The sequence below is a fragment of the Oncorhynchus tshawytscha genome, linkage group LG30 (assembly GCF_018296145.1).
Source record: "Oncorhynchus tshawytscha isolate Ot180627B linkage group LG30, Otsh_v2.0, whole genome shotgun sequence".
Lineage (NCBI taxonomy): Eukaryota > Metazoa > Chordata > Actinopteri > Salmoniformes > Salmonidae > Oncorhynchus > Oncorhynchus tshawytscha.
Window position 1 is genome coordinate 25,402,823 of NC_056458.1, and position 16,399 is coordinate 25,419,221.

The window sequence follows — 16,399 nt, forward strand, 5'->3', positions numbered from 1 at the left end:
AAAAAGGAACCACCAGCTTTCATATGTTCTGAGCATGGAACTTTGTTTTTGCATTATTTAAACCAAATTGAACATGTTTGATTATTTATTTGTGGCTGAATTGATTTTATTGATGTATTATATTAAGTCAAAATAAGTGTTCATTCAGTATTGTTGTAATTGTCATTATTACAAATACATTTAAAAAAATTCAAATCGGCCGATTAATCGGTATCTGCTTTTCTTGGTCCTCCAATAATCGGTATTGGTGTTGAAAAATCATAATCGGTCGACCTCTACTCTGTGTAGCAGGAAGCTGAGCGAGAGGATGCACTGAGCCACCAATTGTCTAGAGGCTTTCTGTCTTTTCATATCCTCTTCATCTGCACTTGCCCTGAACAGACAGGATGGTCAAAGCAGTGATGTTCATGACCATGATGTGCTTTCACCTGTCCAGTTCTTTCACATCAGTGCAGATAAAGAAAGGGAGAAAAGGATAGGAAGCAACTTCAGACTACTGATATTCACTTTTTGTTTTCTGAGCGAACTGATTTGAAACTTTAAGAAACCAGGTGCGTTCTCCCTGATTTGAAACTTGTGAAAAACACCAAGATTTTATGGTGAGATGAGTCAACGATTGACAAGAGCTTGATGATCCTGCCCATTTCACAGTCCAGAGATTTCTTTATTTCAAAACAGCCTAAATTCAATGGTCACCAGTGCCCTGAGAGAATGGGTGTCCTGGCTTCAACTGTTAGTCACACAGTTCACACATTCTGCCATGTAAATCTTTCAGGACTTTTCTTAGGGTCTTTTAATGCTTTTTACATTGTCCTAACTCAAATGACTATCAGCTGTTCTCAAACCTTCACACAGGTGTTTTCTTATGAATTCACCTCTCTGAAGTCACAACCTAGGCTTTTTCATCGCCTGTCAAACTTTACCTTGAGTGCGTCATGCCTGCAAAGCTCTTCAATTGTGTGTGGTTCTCTGTCCTACAGCTGCGCTCCTGCAGTAAGAGTGAGTTGATCTCCAAGAGCCCAGAGATCCTGCTGATGTTCCAGCAGGTTCACCGCAAGCCCATGCAGTCCTTTGTCACCACTCCAGTCCCCCCCGACTTCACCAGGTAACATACTAACTAAACCTACTTCACTAAATCCATTATACTGTTCCTGCACACCTTCCTAGGTACTGTTCTAAACCACAGATCCTGTGACTAGAGAGCTTGATTTAAGAAAGAAAATGCCCCGGACCCTCTTTTTAGACTGCTGTAGCTGTGTTTTTTACATTTTTTATTGTTGTCAGAGAAAAGAGGATCCACTTTTAGATATAGATGTTCAGTTCAATTTTGTATGGTTAGATATACATTTGCATTATTCATAATGCAGCAAGATATTATGCTTTTAATGGATATTTCATGACATTGAGAAGTGTAATTACGGAACAACTTTCTCTCTCCACAGTGAGCTGGTTCCTGCCTATGACTCAAGCACTTTTGTTCTGGCCAACTTCAGGTAGTCTTAAATGTTTGGATATGAGCATGTGTATGCACAAGGAATAGAAATCGACAGTCTTTGAACATCAAACAAAACATCATTTAGCTTCCGTTTCTTGGAAAATAGTACAAAGCACCCCATTGGGTTGCTCATACTTTATTTGGGGTTGCCAGGTCCAAGGCTCGGATTAAGTGCTTATGTTCCAGCTGCTAATTAAGGCAACCAGGGACACGTCTGCCCATGATGAGCAATTTCTCTCTCGTTGTGACACTTCACCAAGAAGCAGTTGAAATTGTATTTTTTTAATGAATGGGTTCTTCTTATCTGACTTGTTTTTCTGCCTGTGTGTTGCGTTGTCCTTACAGCACCCTGAGACAGAGGGCAGATCCCGTCTATAGCCCCCCACTCCAGATATCTGGCATCTGCTGGAGACTCAAGGTTTATCCAGTGAGTAGACACCAACAATTGTGTGTTCTCTAATACTTAGTAGTAATTGCTACTAAACTACTAATGATCTCTTATGTTCATCGTATCTTACTCTAACTACTAGATTTGATATGTCACCTTTTTCACAACTAAGTTGTCAATATTGGAGATTGTGAAAAACTCTCTGGTTTAATGTTCACCATAATTATGGGTTCAAGCAGCAAAGCTGGTTTCTTCTGGTTTATTATACCGGTTCTTCTTACAGGGAAAATGTAACATGCAAATTCCTGTGAGATGGTAAGGCAGAGGAGGGTGCAACTTGACATGATGATAAATGCCAATTGGCCACAAGGTGGCGCTATAACAGGCACTTGAAATTGCATACTCTGAAAGGTAATGCGCCTTACCCCATATAACCTAGGGTCCTGAAATTCAGTGCATAGGGTCCCTCTTCTCACAAGGAACAAATTTGCATCAAGGACCCAGAAGGTCCATCATAATGGATTTTACAGCATTTTGAATTGAGTGAAAAACACTTAAATCACATATCCTCCGGGACCACTGGGTCTATCTGGATGAACCTTCACATGGCATCTATGGACCAAGGTCTCAACTGAATATTTTCCAGACTAGCATGTCAAACAACATGGTGCTACTGACCAATAAACGTTCATGTGAGTGTTGCCTGGCACATTAATGCATATCAATCAAACATTAATACTTGTATTAACCAAACTTGTTCAAAACACTGTCAAGACTCAACATATGCAAGCATATTCAGATCGACTGTGTTGGAGCTAAAACGGCACGTTTATATCTTTCCATCTGTTTGGCTTGGTGATGAAATTTGGCACACATGCTATGAGTCTAGCTAATCTGTAACGTATGGTTCAGTTTGGCCGCATGGGGGTTCTGTTGGACAAATAATAATTAATGCAAGGTTATTGCGGCCATATTGTTTGAGTAAGAGTCTTGGAAAATATTGTGTTTGAAGATAGATTATATATACCACATTTGGTGCCGATCAGTCTAGCGGTTTTGGAGAAAAAGTTTAAAGTAGTCAATACCATAAAAATAGTCCAAAGTATGCATATTGCATGATCTGATTTGTGGTATTTGGCAAGCATGATAAAGAGTACAGAAGTAGCTCCTCTAGAGCGATGTGCCCACAGCTTGAATCCCAACATTGCTCCTTGCAGCTATATTTATTATGTTCCTTCTGCCAATTTGCTGAAACATTTTTAATTCCAGTGAGTTGGTAAGAGCTAGAAGGGTGCATCAAGGCCACACCCTCCCATGCAATTTGAACATAGGTCCGTCTCTTCACAAGGAAGACATTTGCCTCAAACCCATAAGGTCCGCCATGATGGATTTTCCGCCATTTACAATTTTGTGAATAAAACTTAATATGCTACTCTGGCACCGAAGGACCAATCTGCACAAAACTTGATATATGACCTCTGGACCAAGGTCTCTTAATGCTAAATTACACACTAGTATATCAAACAACTTGGCCTCTACTGACCAATAAACATTATTGTGGGCATGGTCTGGCACATAAATACATATAAATCAGACACTGATGATCGTATTGTAACAACTTGGTACATATGTCCCAAACATATGCAAGCACATTCAAATCGACCACATGATGATGCTCTAACGGGCACGTTTATATCTCTTGATCTGTTTGAGTCAGAGTGATGAAATTTGGCACCCTTGTTCAGGGATATGAGTCTAGCTAAGCTGTAAATTATGGTTCAGTTTGGCCACATCGTAGCGCTGTTGGACAGGAAAAAACATTCATGCAAGCTCATTGGCTCATAGCCAAAGAGCTTGCATGAAAAATAATAATATTTATATATATTTTTTTTAAAGCGGCCATATAGTTTGAGCTGGAGTCCTGGAAAATATATGATTTGAAGACATGGGTACATAGATGCTATGTACCAATCGGTCCATTTGGTTCTGGAGAAGAAGACGTGTAAAGTATTTAACTTTGAAAATTGGTTCGATGTCGGTTCAATTATTTGAATTCCATTTTGTTCAGTTTTTTTCTGTCAACTCAATGTGAACATTGCACAGTTTCTCTAGAGATAAATCCGATCCAGCTTGAACCCCTGCTTGCTGCTTGCAGCTATATTGTGTGTTTGTTTTTCCCTTCAGGATGGCAACGGTGTAGTGCGCGGCAACTATCTGTCCGTTTTCTTGGAACTATCTGCAGGACTCCCTGAAACGTCAAAGTATGTTTTTGTAAAATTATTGTAATTCTCTTTCTTTGAATTGAAGTTTTCATTTGAATTTATTTCACCTTCAACGTGTGTATTTTCTGTGTCTACAGATATGAGTATCGTGTGGAGATGGTCCATCAGGCCTCCAGCGACCCCACTAAGAACATCATCAGGGAGTTTGCATCAGACTTTGAGGTGGGGGAGTGCTGGGGATACAATCGCTTCTTCAGACTGGACCTGTTGGCCAGTGAGGGCTACCTCAACATGCAGACTGACACCCTGGTCCTCAGGTTACCACTAATACTAATAGAGTGAAAGATGCCATTTCTAACTCTGGGTTTAGTGTCTTCATTGGAGTCATTTTTGACTGCTGAGTTGACTTTTCTCCCCTGAACAGGTATCAGGTGCGTTCGCCAACCTTCTTCCAGAAGTGCAGAGACCAGTACTGGTACATCAGCCAGCTGGAGTCAGCCCAGTCCAGCTACATCCAGCAGATCAACAACCTCAAAGAGGTGTGGGTTTTAGATCACCACAAATTAATCTCTAATTAATCTAAACTAAAATGATTTGCGTTAACTCATTGCATATTATTTCTCCATGTTGTCAGAGGCTGGCCATTGAGCTGTTCCGTAGGCAAAAGTCTCGCAGCTCGTCCCCTCCTGACCGGCGCCTGGGCACCTCGACCTCGGAGAGAGACTCCCGCTCAGGGAAAGGTCCTGTGGCTGAGGATGGCTGCCAGACCACTGCCACTGAGACCAAAGTGGAAGTGGAAGAGGAGGAGGAGGAGGAGAAGACCCAGCACGATGACTCCAATGTGAGTCACTCAGACATTAGCACTTTGTCATCCATATTCATGATGACCACAGAGGTTCACCCTGTATTGGTTCATATTTGTGATTCAAGATGGTGCACACAACACATGATCATAGTACACAAACACACTGATTAGAAACCCTTAAGTTTTATAGCTATGTATGTCTCGAGCCCAATGGTCGAAACAGTTAAATGTTGTGTGGATACGATAGTCTCCTTTGTATTTACACAGGGGAGCAACTTTGGTTTTAGAAATGGGGGAGGATATATATATATATATATATATATATATATATATATAATTCAGTCAGATAAACACCGCTCGGAGACGTCCGCAGGGTCCTAAAGCACACCGTTGACTCGTTTTGTATCACATTCCAATGATAAAACTGGGGGGGAGCAAAAATGTAATTTCAAACTGTGGGGGGGACATATCCCCCCATCCCCAGTGAAAGTTGCTCCCCTGTATTCACATAACCACTGGGGTCAAAACATTGTTACATAAAAATCCAGGAAGCATATAATATTTATCAGATGAAAATGAATGGCATTATAAAAACAACCCGTCTATAGCACTGGACGAAATTAGATTTCAGAAACACTTAATCATTCTGCCCCTTTTCCACCTAAAATGTCTCTAGTCCTACTTAAGGGCTGACCTCAGGATGCATTATCATAAGGTGTCTCGAGGGAGATGGGGCACAGTAGAGGAGAAATGGTTGCTGTGTCAGCAGCTGAGCTCTAGGCTGCATGTTGTCAGAACATTGCGCTAATGTTGCATTAATGTTAACGTATAGTCATGAGCTGTCTGATGGGGACCTTAAGCATGCACCATTTTATCAGATGAAGATCAAACACAGCAGAGTAGGAAAAGCTGTGTCAGAGGTTAAGCACTAAATGCTTTTATGTAAATGCTGCGCTAATGTTGTGGTGTGGTCAGGAGCTGTCTGATGGGGACTTGGAAGTGGACTGTCTGACGGGGGACGAGGAGGTGAACCCTCTGGATGGTAGCAGCACCTCGGGCAGCTCCACGGCAACGAGCAACACAGAGGAGAACGACATCGACGAGGAGACCATGTGAGTGACCTAGCGCCACTGTCACCCCTAACCACAGAGCTTTCTCTCTAGTTTTAGTCCCCCAATTATTTGGAGGGGGGGAAATGCAGAAATTATATCCACATCCTCAAATCAAACTTTATTTGTCACATGCTCCAAATACAACAGGTGTAGTAGACCTTACTGTGAAATACTTACAAGCCCTAAACCAACAATACAGTAAAAAGAGAGAATAAATAATTTACCAAATAAACTAAAGTAAAAAATGTATAAAAAGTAAAATAACAATACCGAGGCTATATACAGGGGGTACCGGTATTGAGTTAATGTGCGGGGGTACAGGTTAGTTGAGGTAATTTGTACATGTAGGTAGGGGTAAAGTGACTATGCATATATAATAACCAGCGAGTAGCAGCAGTGTAAAAACAAATGGGGGGTCAATGTAAATAATCCAGTGGCCATTTGATTAATAGTTCAGCAGTCTTATGGCTTGGGGGTAGAAGCTGTTAAGGAGCCTTTTGGTCCTAGACTTGGCGCTCCGGTACCGCTTGCTGTGCGGTAGCAGAGAGAACAGTCTATGACTTGGGTGACTGCCGTCTTTGACAATTTTTGGGACCTTTCTCTGACACGGCATAGTATTATAACTCCTGGATGTCAGGAAGCTTGACCCCAGTGATGTACTGTGCCGTATTCACTGCCCTCTGTAGCGCGTTACGGTCAGATGCCGAGCAGTTGTCATGCCAGGCGGTGATGGAATCGGTCAGGATGCTCTCGATCATTACATCGATCTTATCATTACAATGACTTGTTTTGGTGTCCCACTGTCCCAACCTGGAATGTGCTAGTTAGAAAGAGTGTAGTTTTGATATGAGTCGTGTATGTGTACTTCATCAACGTGTTTTCAAACCCCTGAGCCCGAAGAGACTGTGTGTGGAGTGAAGGGCTGTTGCTGGAGCCTTAGTCTCACATGTTCTCTCTCTCTCTTCTCCACCCCCTCACTGTGAGCTCACCAGATGAGCCATCAGTGAGTCATCACTGCTCCTCATACTGCCTGGCTGAGTGCAAAAAAACAACACGAAGCTCTCCAGCTCCAACCACGCACACTCATACACATACACTAGGGTTGAATATTTTCTAGAAAATCAACCAATTTTCTTTCCTGGGAAAATTGCAACCCTATCACGGTATTCCCATTCAAACCGGAAATGCTATTTAAAAGCACATAACATCAGCGTAAAATATGGACAGGAATCTAATGGTTTCTTGTTGTACACAATTTAATCAACTGAAAATGTCTGTCACCACACTTTGTTGATGTAGCTTAGTTTAAATGTAGGCCTAAAATATGAGGTTATTAGCCTACAGACTAGTGAACATTACATTTGTTTTATCTTACCACGGAAAGATATCAGCCAGCTTGTTGGCCCCTTTCTCTCCCCTTGCACCTGGCTATCAGGGGAATTTCTGGAGGTTGTGTTTTTACTTTATGATAGTCACCACTAAGCAGGTTTTGTCACAGGGAACATATTTGATTCTCCGCTAAACAAACAGACAAGCAGATAGGCCTAGTAGTGGAGATTCAGTTGCTCAAATACCTGCGAATCTGACTAGTCAAACCTATAGATTCGCTTTTGTTATTGTGACATCATCATGTTGCAAATGTCTATTTCCTCATACGTTAAGCAGGGGGACACGTCTGGCACTGCAGGATTTGAGTCCCTGGCGGCGTAGTGTGTTACTGATGGTAGGCTTTGTTACTTTGGTCACAGCTCTCTGCAAGTCATTCACTAGGCCTCATTTAGTGAATGAGCTGCGAGACTTGACCCCACGGGGTGAGATCTTGCGTGAAGCCCCAGATCGAGGGAGATTATCAGTGGTCTTGTATGTCTTCCATTTCCTAATAATTGCTCCCACAGTTGATTTCTTCAAACCAAGCTGCTTACCTATTGCAGATTCAGTCTTCCCAGCCTGGTGCAGGTCTACAATTTTGTTTCTGGTGTCCTTTGACAGCTCTTTGGTCTTGGCCATAGTGGAGTTTGGAGTGTGACTCTTTGAGGTTGTGGACAGGTGTCTTTTATACTCATAACGAGTTCAAACAGGTGCCATTAATACAGGTAACAGGTGGAGGACAGAGGAGCCTCTTAAAGAAGAAGTTACATGTCTGTGAGAGCCAGAAATCTTGCTTGTTTGTAGGTGACCAAATACTTATTTTCCACCATAATTTGCAAATAAATTCATTAAAAATCCTACAATGTGATTTTCTGGATTTTTTTTCCCCTAATTTTGTCTGTCATAGTTGAAGTGTACCTATGATGAAAATTACAGGCCTCTCATCTTTTTAAGTGGGAGAACTTGCACAATTGGTGGCTGACTAAATACTTTTTTGCCCCACTGTACTAGGTCAACTGTTGACGTTACAATGTTTTTGTAATAACGTCATCTATTAACCTTTTTAATAACAAAACAAAAATGACATACATTTTCATATTCCATCTATCGTCATGACCACCGTTGTGGCTGACAAAACCATTATTCCAAAGTCCCTTTATTTCATGTTTAATGTTCTGAGGCTGGTTCTCCATAGTAACAGGACAAAAGGAATTTGTCTGTGGCCTAAGATTTACCAGTGGTGTGAGGGGTCATAAAACCCCCACATCTTCAGACCCCTAGATCTCTCCTCCTCTATTGGGGTTGAGAGAGAATCTGTAGGGTTGTGGTCTTCTGTAACCTGATCAGGACAGTCATGACAGTCCCCCTCTGGTAGGTTCAACTTGGAATGATTCTGCATGTTGCAACCCACCATAAGAATGACCATCGGATGTCCTGGTTTCTGGATCATCATAGCAGTCCCCCCTTTGGTGGTTCACCCTGGTAGGATTTCCGCTGCGGACCACCACCAAAATGGACCTGTGAGGTCCGGCAGTGGCTCTGTGTTCCGGCCCGGTTATCCCGGCTAGTGGACCTAGGCAGTAACTTGGCAGACGTTAATAATCCACAACACTCAGGCAATACATCATTACATTTCCTCCCCAAACGAGCGGCATTGGGGCTCTACTGCTCTAAGTGGCAAAGGAAATGAAACAAAAAATAATGGAATAAAAGTATACAAAATGTGTCTACCACACCTTAATCATCTAATTTGGACTATGTTCTAGATATGTCCAAGGTCTTGGCTAAATGACTCTCATGTCATTGTCTCTGTCATGTCTTGGGTGATCCTACTTGCAGGTGGGTAGTTAAGGCACTTGGAATAGCTTGGCCCCTGAAGGCCAAAGCTTACATTGGGCACATTACTGGGCTGACCTAGCGAGTACGGGAGAGGTGGCTGGGACTGGGCCCCCTAAGGGGGTTTCAGGATCTATTGCCAACTTTCCAAAAATCGGGATTGCTTCCGTCCCACGGGTGATCCTAGTATAAGACCTCATTAGGTCTTCCATTGCATGTGTGCGCCTGTGTACGTAGTAGGTGCATACACCATGATCCTTGGTCTTATTTCCCTTGGCAACAGTCAGGATACTGTCTGGCACCGTCCAAGAGCCGGCGACAGACCAATCTTTCAGTCTCTGTGTCTATCCTGTCTTCGGGAAGTTGGGAGAGAGCGAGGTCGTCTATGTGAACAATCACCCCCTCTGGTACTTAACAAAAAGATGTTCAATTGGGTGATGGATTCATGGCGTTCGTAAGCTTTTAGTTTTTTATTTTACCTTTATTTAACTAGGCAAGTCAGTTAAGAACAAATTTTTATTTTCAATGACGGCCTAGGAACAGTGGGTTAACTGGGTTAACCTTTCGGTTACTAGTCCAACGCTCTAATCACTAGGCTACCCTGCCGCCCAAGTCATAGTGGGGGACGCGAACGGTGTGTTGACCAACTGTCGGTTCCCTACCACCTCCACTTGTGTTGTGGTGGCCCCATCCCTGGCTGTTCTTTTGGCTCTACAGCGTTCTTCGCTGGTGATAGCTTTAATACCACAAAGACACTCAGTGTTATCCTTGACAAACGGTTTGCTAGGACAGTGGTAGTGGACATCTTTGGTTAGAGTACACATTAACAGGTTAGGGGTGAGATAGAAATCTGGGTTGTTTTCCTGGTAAGCTACAACTGGGGGCGTGGCAATCTTTACGTGGGGACTGTCGTGCCAAAATCCTACATTGAGAACTGTTTTCAATCTATAGATATTCTCCAGTTCAGCAACCGGCAACGTCAGTAGAAATCCCACTTCATTACGATCAACATCAACTTGTATTGGGATGGCCGACCCCAGACTATAGGCCAAATGTGACTGTAATGGCCTTACCGTGGAAGTAGCTGAGGTCAATATGTTGTGCACCATTGAGAGGCGCACTAGATATGAGGGGATTCTATTCATGGCCAAGTGGTCCATAGAAGAGCTAACTTCACAGAGAAAATCCTCCAGTAACAATCGAACCAATTGGACATGGGCATAGTCATGGTTCATGACCTCTGCTAGCTTTCCTACAGACAGGATAGTTTTGTTCAGGAGAGTAGCGTGTGTGTGCTGGTCATTTATGAACATTTGAACATCTTGACCATGTTCTGTTATAATCTCCACCCGGCACAGCCAGAAGAGGACTGGCCACCCCACATAGCCTGGTTCCTCTCTAGGTTTCTTCCTAGGTTTTGGCCTTTCTAGGGAGTTTTTCCTAGCCACCGTGCTTCTACACCTGCATTGCTTGCTGTTTGGGGTTTTAGGCTGGGTTTCTGTACAGCACTTTGAGATATCAGCTGATGTACGAAGGGCTATATAAATAGATTTGATTTGTTGGCCACCAGAATAGTGTCCTGGAGAGACTTTTCCACATGTTGCAACCTGAGAGCCTGTGCATTCATCTGCTGCTGGATAAGTGGCATCTCTTCAGTAATCTCCCTAACATTCCTCTTGACTGTGGCTAGACTGACTGCGTTGACGGCAGTGGTACCTAGGGCAAATAGTGACCCTTGGACAGTTGGAAAGAACTCCACGAGGAGCCTGCCTGTTACGCGAATGCAGTCAGAAGCCAAGGTAAGTTGCTAGCTAGCATGAAACTTATCTTATAAAAACAATCAATCAATCATAATCACTAGTTAACTACACATGGTTGATGATATTACTAGTTTATCTCGCGTGTCCTGCGTTGCATATAATCGATGCGGTGCGCATTCACGAAAAGGAACTGTCGTTGCTCCAACGTGTACCTAACCATAAACATCAATGCCTTTCTTAAAATCAATACACAAGTATATATTTTTAAACCTGCATATTTAGCTAATATTGCCTGCTAACATGAATTTATTTTAACTAGGAAAATTGTCACTTATCTTGCAACAGAGTCAGGGTATATGCAGCAGTTTGGGCCGCCTGGCTCGTTACAAACTGTGTGAAGACTATTTATTCCTAGCAAAGACAGCCAACTTCGCCCAACGGGGGATGATTTAACAAAAGCGCATTTGCGAAAAAAAAAGCACAATCGTTGCACGACTGTACCTAACCATAAACACCAATGCCTTTCTTAAAATCGATACACACAAGTATATATTTTTAAACCTGCATATTTAGCTAAAAGAAATCCAGGTTAGCAGGCAATATTAGCCAGGTGAAATTGTGTCACTTCTCTTGCGTTCATTGAACGCAGAGTCAGGGGATATGCAACAGTTTGGGCCTCCTGGCTCATTGCAAACTAATTTGCCAGAATTTTACGTAATTATGACATCGCATTGAAGGTTGTGCAATGTAACAGAAATATTTAGACTTATGGATGCCATCCGTTAGATAAAATACAGAATGGTTCCGTATTTCACTGAAAGAATAAACGTTTTGTTTTCGAGAAGTTTTCCCGGATTCGACCATATTAATGACCTAAGGCTCGTATTTCTGTGTGTTATTATGTTATATTTAAGTCTATGATTAGATAGAGCAGTCTGACTGATCGATGGTAGGCATTCATTCAAACAGCACTTTCGTGCGATTTGCCAGCAGCTCTTCGCAATGCTTCAAGCATTGCGCTGTTTATGACTTCAAGCCTATCAACTCCCGAGATTAGGCTGGTGTAACCAATGTGAAATGGCTAGCTAGTTAGCGGGGTTCAAACGTCACTCGCTCGGACACTTGGAGTAGTTGTTCCCCTTGCCCTGCATGGGTAACGCTGCTTCGAGGGTGGCTGTTGTCGATGTGTTCCTGGTTCCAGCCCAGGTAGGAGCGAGGAGAGGGATGGAAGCTATACTGTTACACTGGCAATACTAAAGTGCCTATACGAACATCCAATAGTCAAAGGTATATGAAATACAAATCGTATAGAGAGAAATAGTCCCATAAATCCTATAATAACTACAACCTAAAACTTCTTACCTGGGAATATTGAAGACTCATGATAAAAGGAACCACCAGCTTTCATATGTTCTCATGTTCTGAGCAAGGAACTTAAATGTTAGCTTTCTTACATGGCACATATTGTACTTTTACTTCTCCAACACTTTGTTTTTGCATTATTTAAACCAAATTGAACATGTTTCATTATTTATTTGAGGCTAAATTGATTTTATTGATGTATTATATTAAGTTAAAAGAAGTGTTCATTCAGTATTGTTGTAATTGTCATTATTACAAATAAATTGTTTTAAAATGGCTGATTTTAATCGGTATCGGCGTTTTTTGGTCCTCCAATAATCTGTATCAACGTTGAATAATCATAATCATAATAATGCCCCATTCAAGAAATCTAGAACCAGGAACAGATATAGCCCTTGGTTCTCCCCAGACCTGACTGCCCTTAACCAACACAAAAACATCCTATGGCGTTCTGCATTAGCATCGAACAGCCCCCGTGATATGCAGCTGTTCAGGGAAGCTAGAAACCATTATACACAGGCAGTTAGAAAAGCCAAGGCTAGCTTTTTCAAGCAGAAATTTGCTTCCTGCAACACTAACTCAAAAAGGTTCTGGGACACTGTAAAGTCCATGGAGAATAAGAACACCTCCTCCCAGCTGCCCACTGCACTGAAGATAGGAAACACTGTCACCAATGATAAATCCACCATAATTGAGAATTTCAATAAGCATTTTTCTACGGCTGGCCATGCTTTCCACCTGGCTACTCCTACCCCGGACAACAGCACTGCGCCCCCAACAGCAACTCGCCCAAGCCTTCCCCATTTCTCCTTCTCCCAAATCCATTCAGCTGATGTTCTGAAAGAGCTGCAAAATCTGGACCCCTACAAATCAGCCGGGCTAGACAATCTGGACCCTTTCTTTCTAAAATGATCTGCCGAAATTGTTGCCACCCCTATTACTAGCCTGTTCAACCTCTCTTTCGTGTCGTCTGAGATTCCCAAAGATTGGAAAGCAGCTGCGGTCATCCCCCTCTTCAAAGGGGGGGACACTCTTGACCCAAACTGCTACAGTGCTACTCTTGACTACAGTGCTACTCTTGCTACAACTGCTACTCTTGACCCAAACTGCTATATCTATCCTACCGTGCCTTTCTAAGGTCTTCGAAAGCCAAGTCAACAAACAGATTACCGACCATTTCGAATCTCACCATACCTTCTCTGCTATGCAATCTGGTTTCAGAGCTGGTCATGGGTGCACCTCAGCCACGCTCAAGGTCCTAAACGATATCTTAACCGCCATCGATAAGAAACATTACTGTGCAGCCGTATTCATTGATCTGGCCAAGGCTTTCGACTCTGTCAATCACCACATCCTCATCGGCAGACTCGACAGCCTTGGTTTCTCAAATAATTGCCTCGCCTGGTTCACCAACTACTTCTCTGATAGAGTTCAGTGTGTCAAATCGGAGGGTCTGCTGTCCGGACCTCTGGCAGTCTCTATGGGGGTGCCACAGGGTTCAATTCTTGGACCGACTCTCTTCTCTGTATACATCAATGAGGTCGCTCTTGCTGCTGGTGAGTCCCTGATCCACCTCTACGCAGACGACACCATTCTGTATACTTCCGGCCCTTCTTTGGACACTGTGTTAACAACCCTCCAGGCAAGCTTCAATGCCACACAACTCTCCTTCTGTGGCCTCCAATTGCTCTTAAATACAAGTAAAACTAAATGCATGCTCTTCAACCGATCGCTACCTGCACCTACCAGCCTGTCCAACATCACTACTCTGGACGGCTCTGACTTAGAATACGTGGACAACTACAAATACTTAGGTGTCTGGTTAGACTGTAAACTCTCCTTCCAGACCCATATCAAACATCTCCAATCCAAAGTTAAATCTAGAATTGGCTTCCTATTTCGCAACAAAGCATCCTTCACTCATGCTGCCAAACATACCCTTGTAAAACTGACCATCCTACCAGTCCTCGACTTTGGCGATGTTATTTACAAAATAGCATCCAATACCCTACTCAACAAATTGGATGCAGTCTATCACAGTGCAATCCGTTTTATCACCAAAGCCCCATATACTACCGACCATTGCGACCTATACGCTCTCGTTGGCTGGCCCTCGCTTCATACTCGTCGCCAAACCCACTGGCTCCATGTCATCTACAAGACCCTGCTAGGTAAAGTCCCCCCTTATCTCAACTCGCTGGTCACCATAGCATCTCCCACCTGTAGCACACGCTCCAGCAGGTATATCTCTCTAGTCACCCCCAAAACCAATTCTTTCTTTGGCCGCCTCTCCTTCCAGTTCTCTGCTGCCAATGACTGGAACGAACTACAAAAATCTCTGAAACTGGAAACACTTATCTCCCTCACTAGCTTTAAGCACCAACTGTCAGAGCAGCTCACAGATTACTGCACCTGTACATAGCCCACCTATAATTTAGCCCAAACAACTACCTCTTTCCCAACTGTATTTAATTTCAATTTATTTATTTATTTTGCTCCTTTGCACCCCATTATTTTTATTTCTACTTTGCACATTCTTCCATTGCAAAACTACCATTCCAGTGTTTTACTTGCTATATTGTATTTACTTTGCCACCATGGCCTTTTTTGCCTTTACCTCCCTTCTCACCTCATTTGCTCACATTGTATATAGACTTGTTTATACTGTATTATTGACTGTATGTTTGTTTTACTCCATGTGTAACTCTGTGTCGTTGTATCTGTCGAACTGCTTTGCTTTATCTTGGCCAGGTCGCAATTGTAAATGAGAACTTGTTCTCAACTTGCCTACCTGGTTAAATAAAGGTAAAATAAATAAATAAATAAAATAATCGGTCGACCTCTAGTACCTACACATTATTACATGTGGACCATATACATAAACACTCACAGAAGGGCTTCCTACGTATTCATACAGACATGGATGTGCAAATATATACACACAACATAGAGAACACTCACACACACACACACACACAGACCCAAGTCAATTGACATCCCCACTCTCTGCCCACAAGGCACTTCTCTCACTCACTCACTCAATGCTGTAGGTCCGGTAGGGCTTATTATAATTTTTTTTTCTCTGTTTGGACAGATGCTCTGGGATGTGTTGCTCCGTCGTTCCCCTGTCTATAAATGTGCTGAGTGGTGCGGCGGCGAGTTAGACACTCTGCTGGAGATCTGACTCATGTTGTACTGGAGTCTGATACAATAGCTGCTGTGTTTCCCTTGTTATCCCCTCTTCTCCCCCAGGGCATACCTAGGAATGTGTACAGGGCTTTCTTAAGCAGACCAATTTATACCAGCATGCATTAAGTACATGCAGACACATGGACACCTTACTTGGAATACTCTCAAATGGACACGCACATCCCATGGGGCCATTTGGCCCCTGCTAAAAGAACAGAATGACTTGTCATGAAGCTGTACCATTCCAGAGAGAACATTGCTGGGCACTGTCCATCCAGTTCATCAGTAGAGAGAGTGCGTTCAGAAAGTATTCAGACCCCTTGACTTTTTCCACATTTTGTTACGTTACAGCCTTATTCTAAAATGAATTACATTGTTTTTTCCCTCGCATCAATCTACACAATACCCTATAATGACAAAGCAAAAACAGGGTTTTAGACATTTTTGCACATAAAAAAATAAATTATATTACATTTACATAAATATTCTTTATTTATTTTATTTTATTTTTTACTCAGTACTTTGTTGAAGCACCTTTGGCAGCGATTACAGCCTCAAGTCTTTTTGGGTATGACGCTACAAGCTTCACACACCGGTATTTGGGGAGTTTCTCCCTTCTCTGCAGATCCTCTCAAGCTCTGTCAGGTTGGTTGTTTTCAGGTCTCTCCAGAGATGTTCGATTGTGTTCAAGTCCGGGCTCTGGCTGGGCCGCTCAAGGACATTGAGACTTGTCCCGAAGCCACTCCTTCGTTGTCTTGGCTGTGTGCTTAGGGTCCTTGTCCTGTTGGAAGGTGAACCTTCACTACAGTCTGAGGTCCTGAGTGCTCTAGAGCGTATTTTCATCAAGGATCTCTCTGTACTT

At 42.8% G+C, this 16,399-nt stretch overlaps 1 protein-coding gene across 2 annotated transcripts in view; it reads left to right on the forward strand.

Annotated features, from left to right (window-relative positions):
• The window catches only part of LOC112228524 (E3 ubiquitin-protein ligase TRIM37), a 37,871-nt gene that overhangs the window by 10,795 nt on the left and 10,677 nt on the right, over positions 1-16,399 (forward strand). For both annotated transcript variants that reach the window (XM_024393916.2, XM_024393917.2), the window contains exons 10-17: positions 981-1,105; positions 1,443-1,493; positions 1,841-1,922; positions 4,068-4,144; positions 4,243-4,422; positions 4,530-4,644; positions 4,740-4,946; positions 5,886-6,022. In XM_024393916.2, the coding sequence (XP_024249684.1) occupies positions 981-1,105; positions 1,443-1,493; positions 1,841-1,922; positions 4,068-4,144; positions 4,243-4,422; positions 4,530-4,644; positions 4,740-4,946; positions 5,886-6,022 (974 nt within the window). The remainder of the gene's footprint in view (positions 1-980; positions 1,106-1,442; positions 1,494-1,840; positions 1,923-4,067; positions 4,145-4,242; positions 4,423-4,529; positions 4,645-4,739; positions 4,947-5,885; positions 6,023-16,399) is intronic.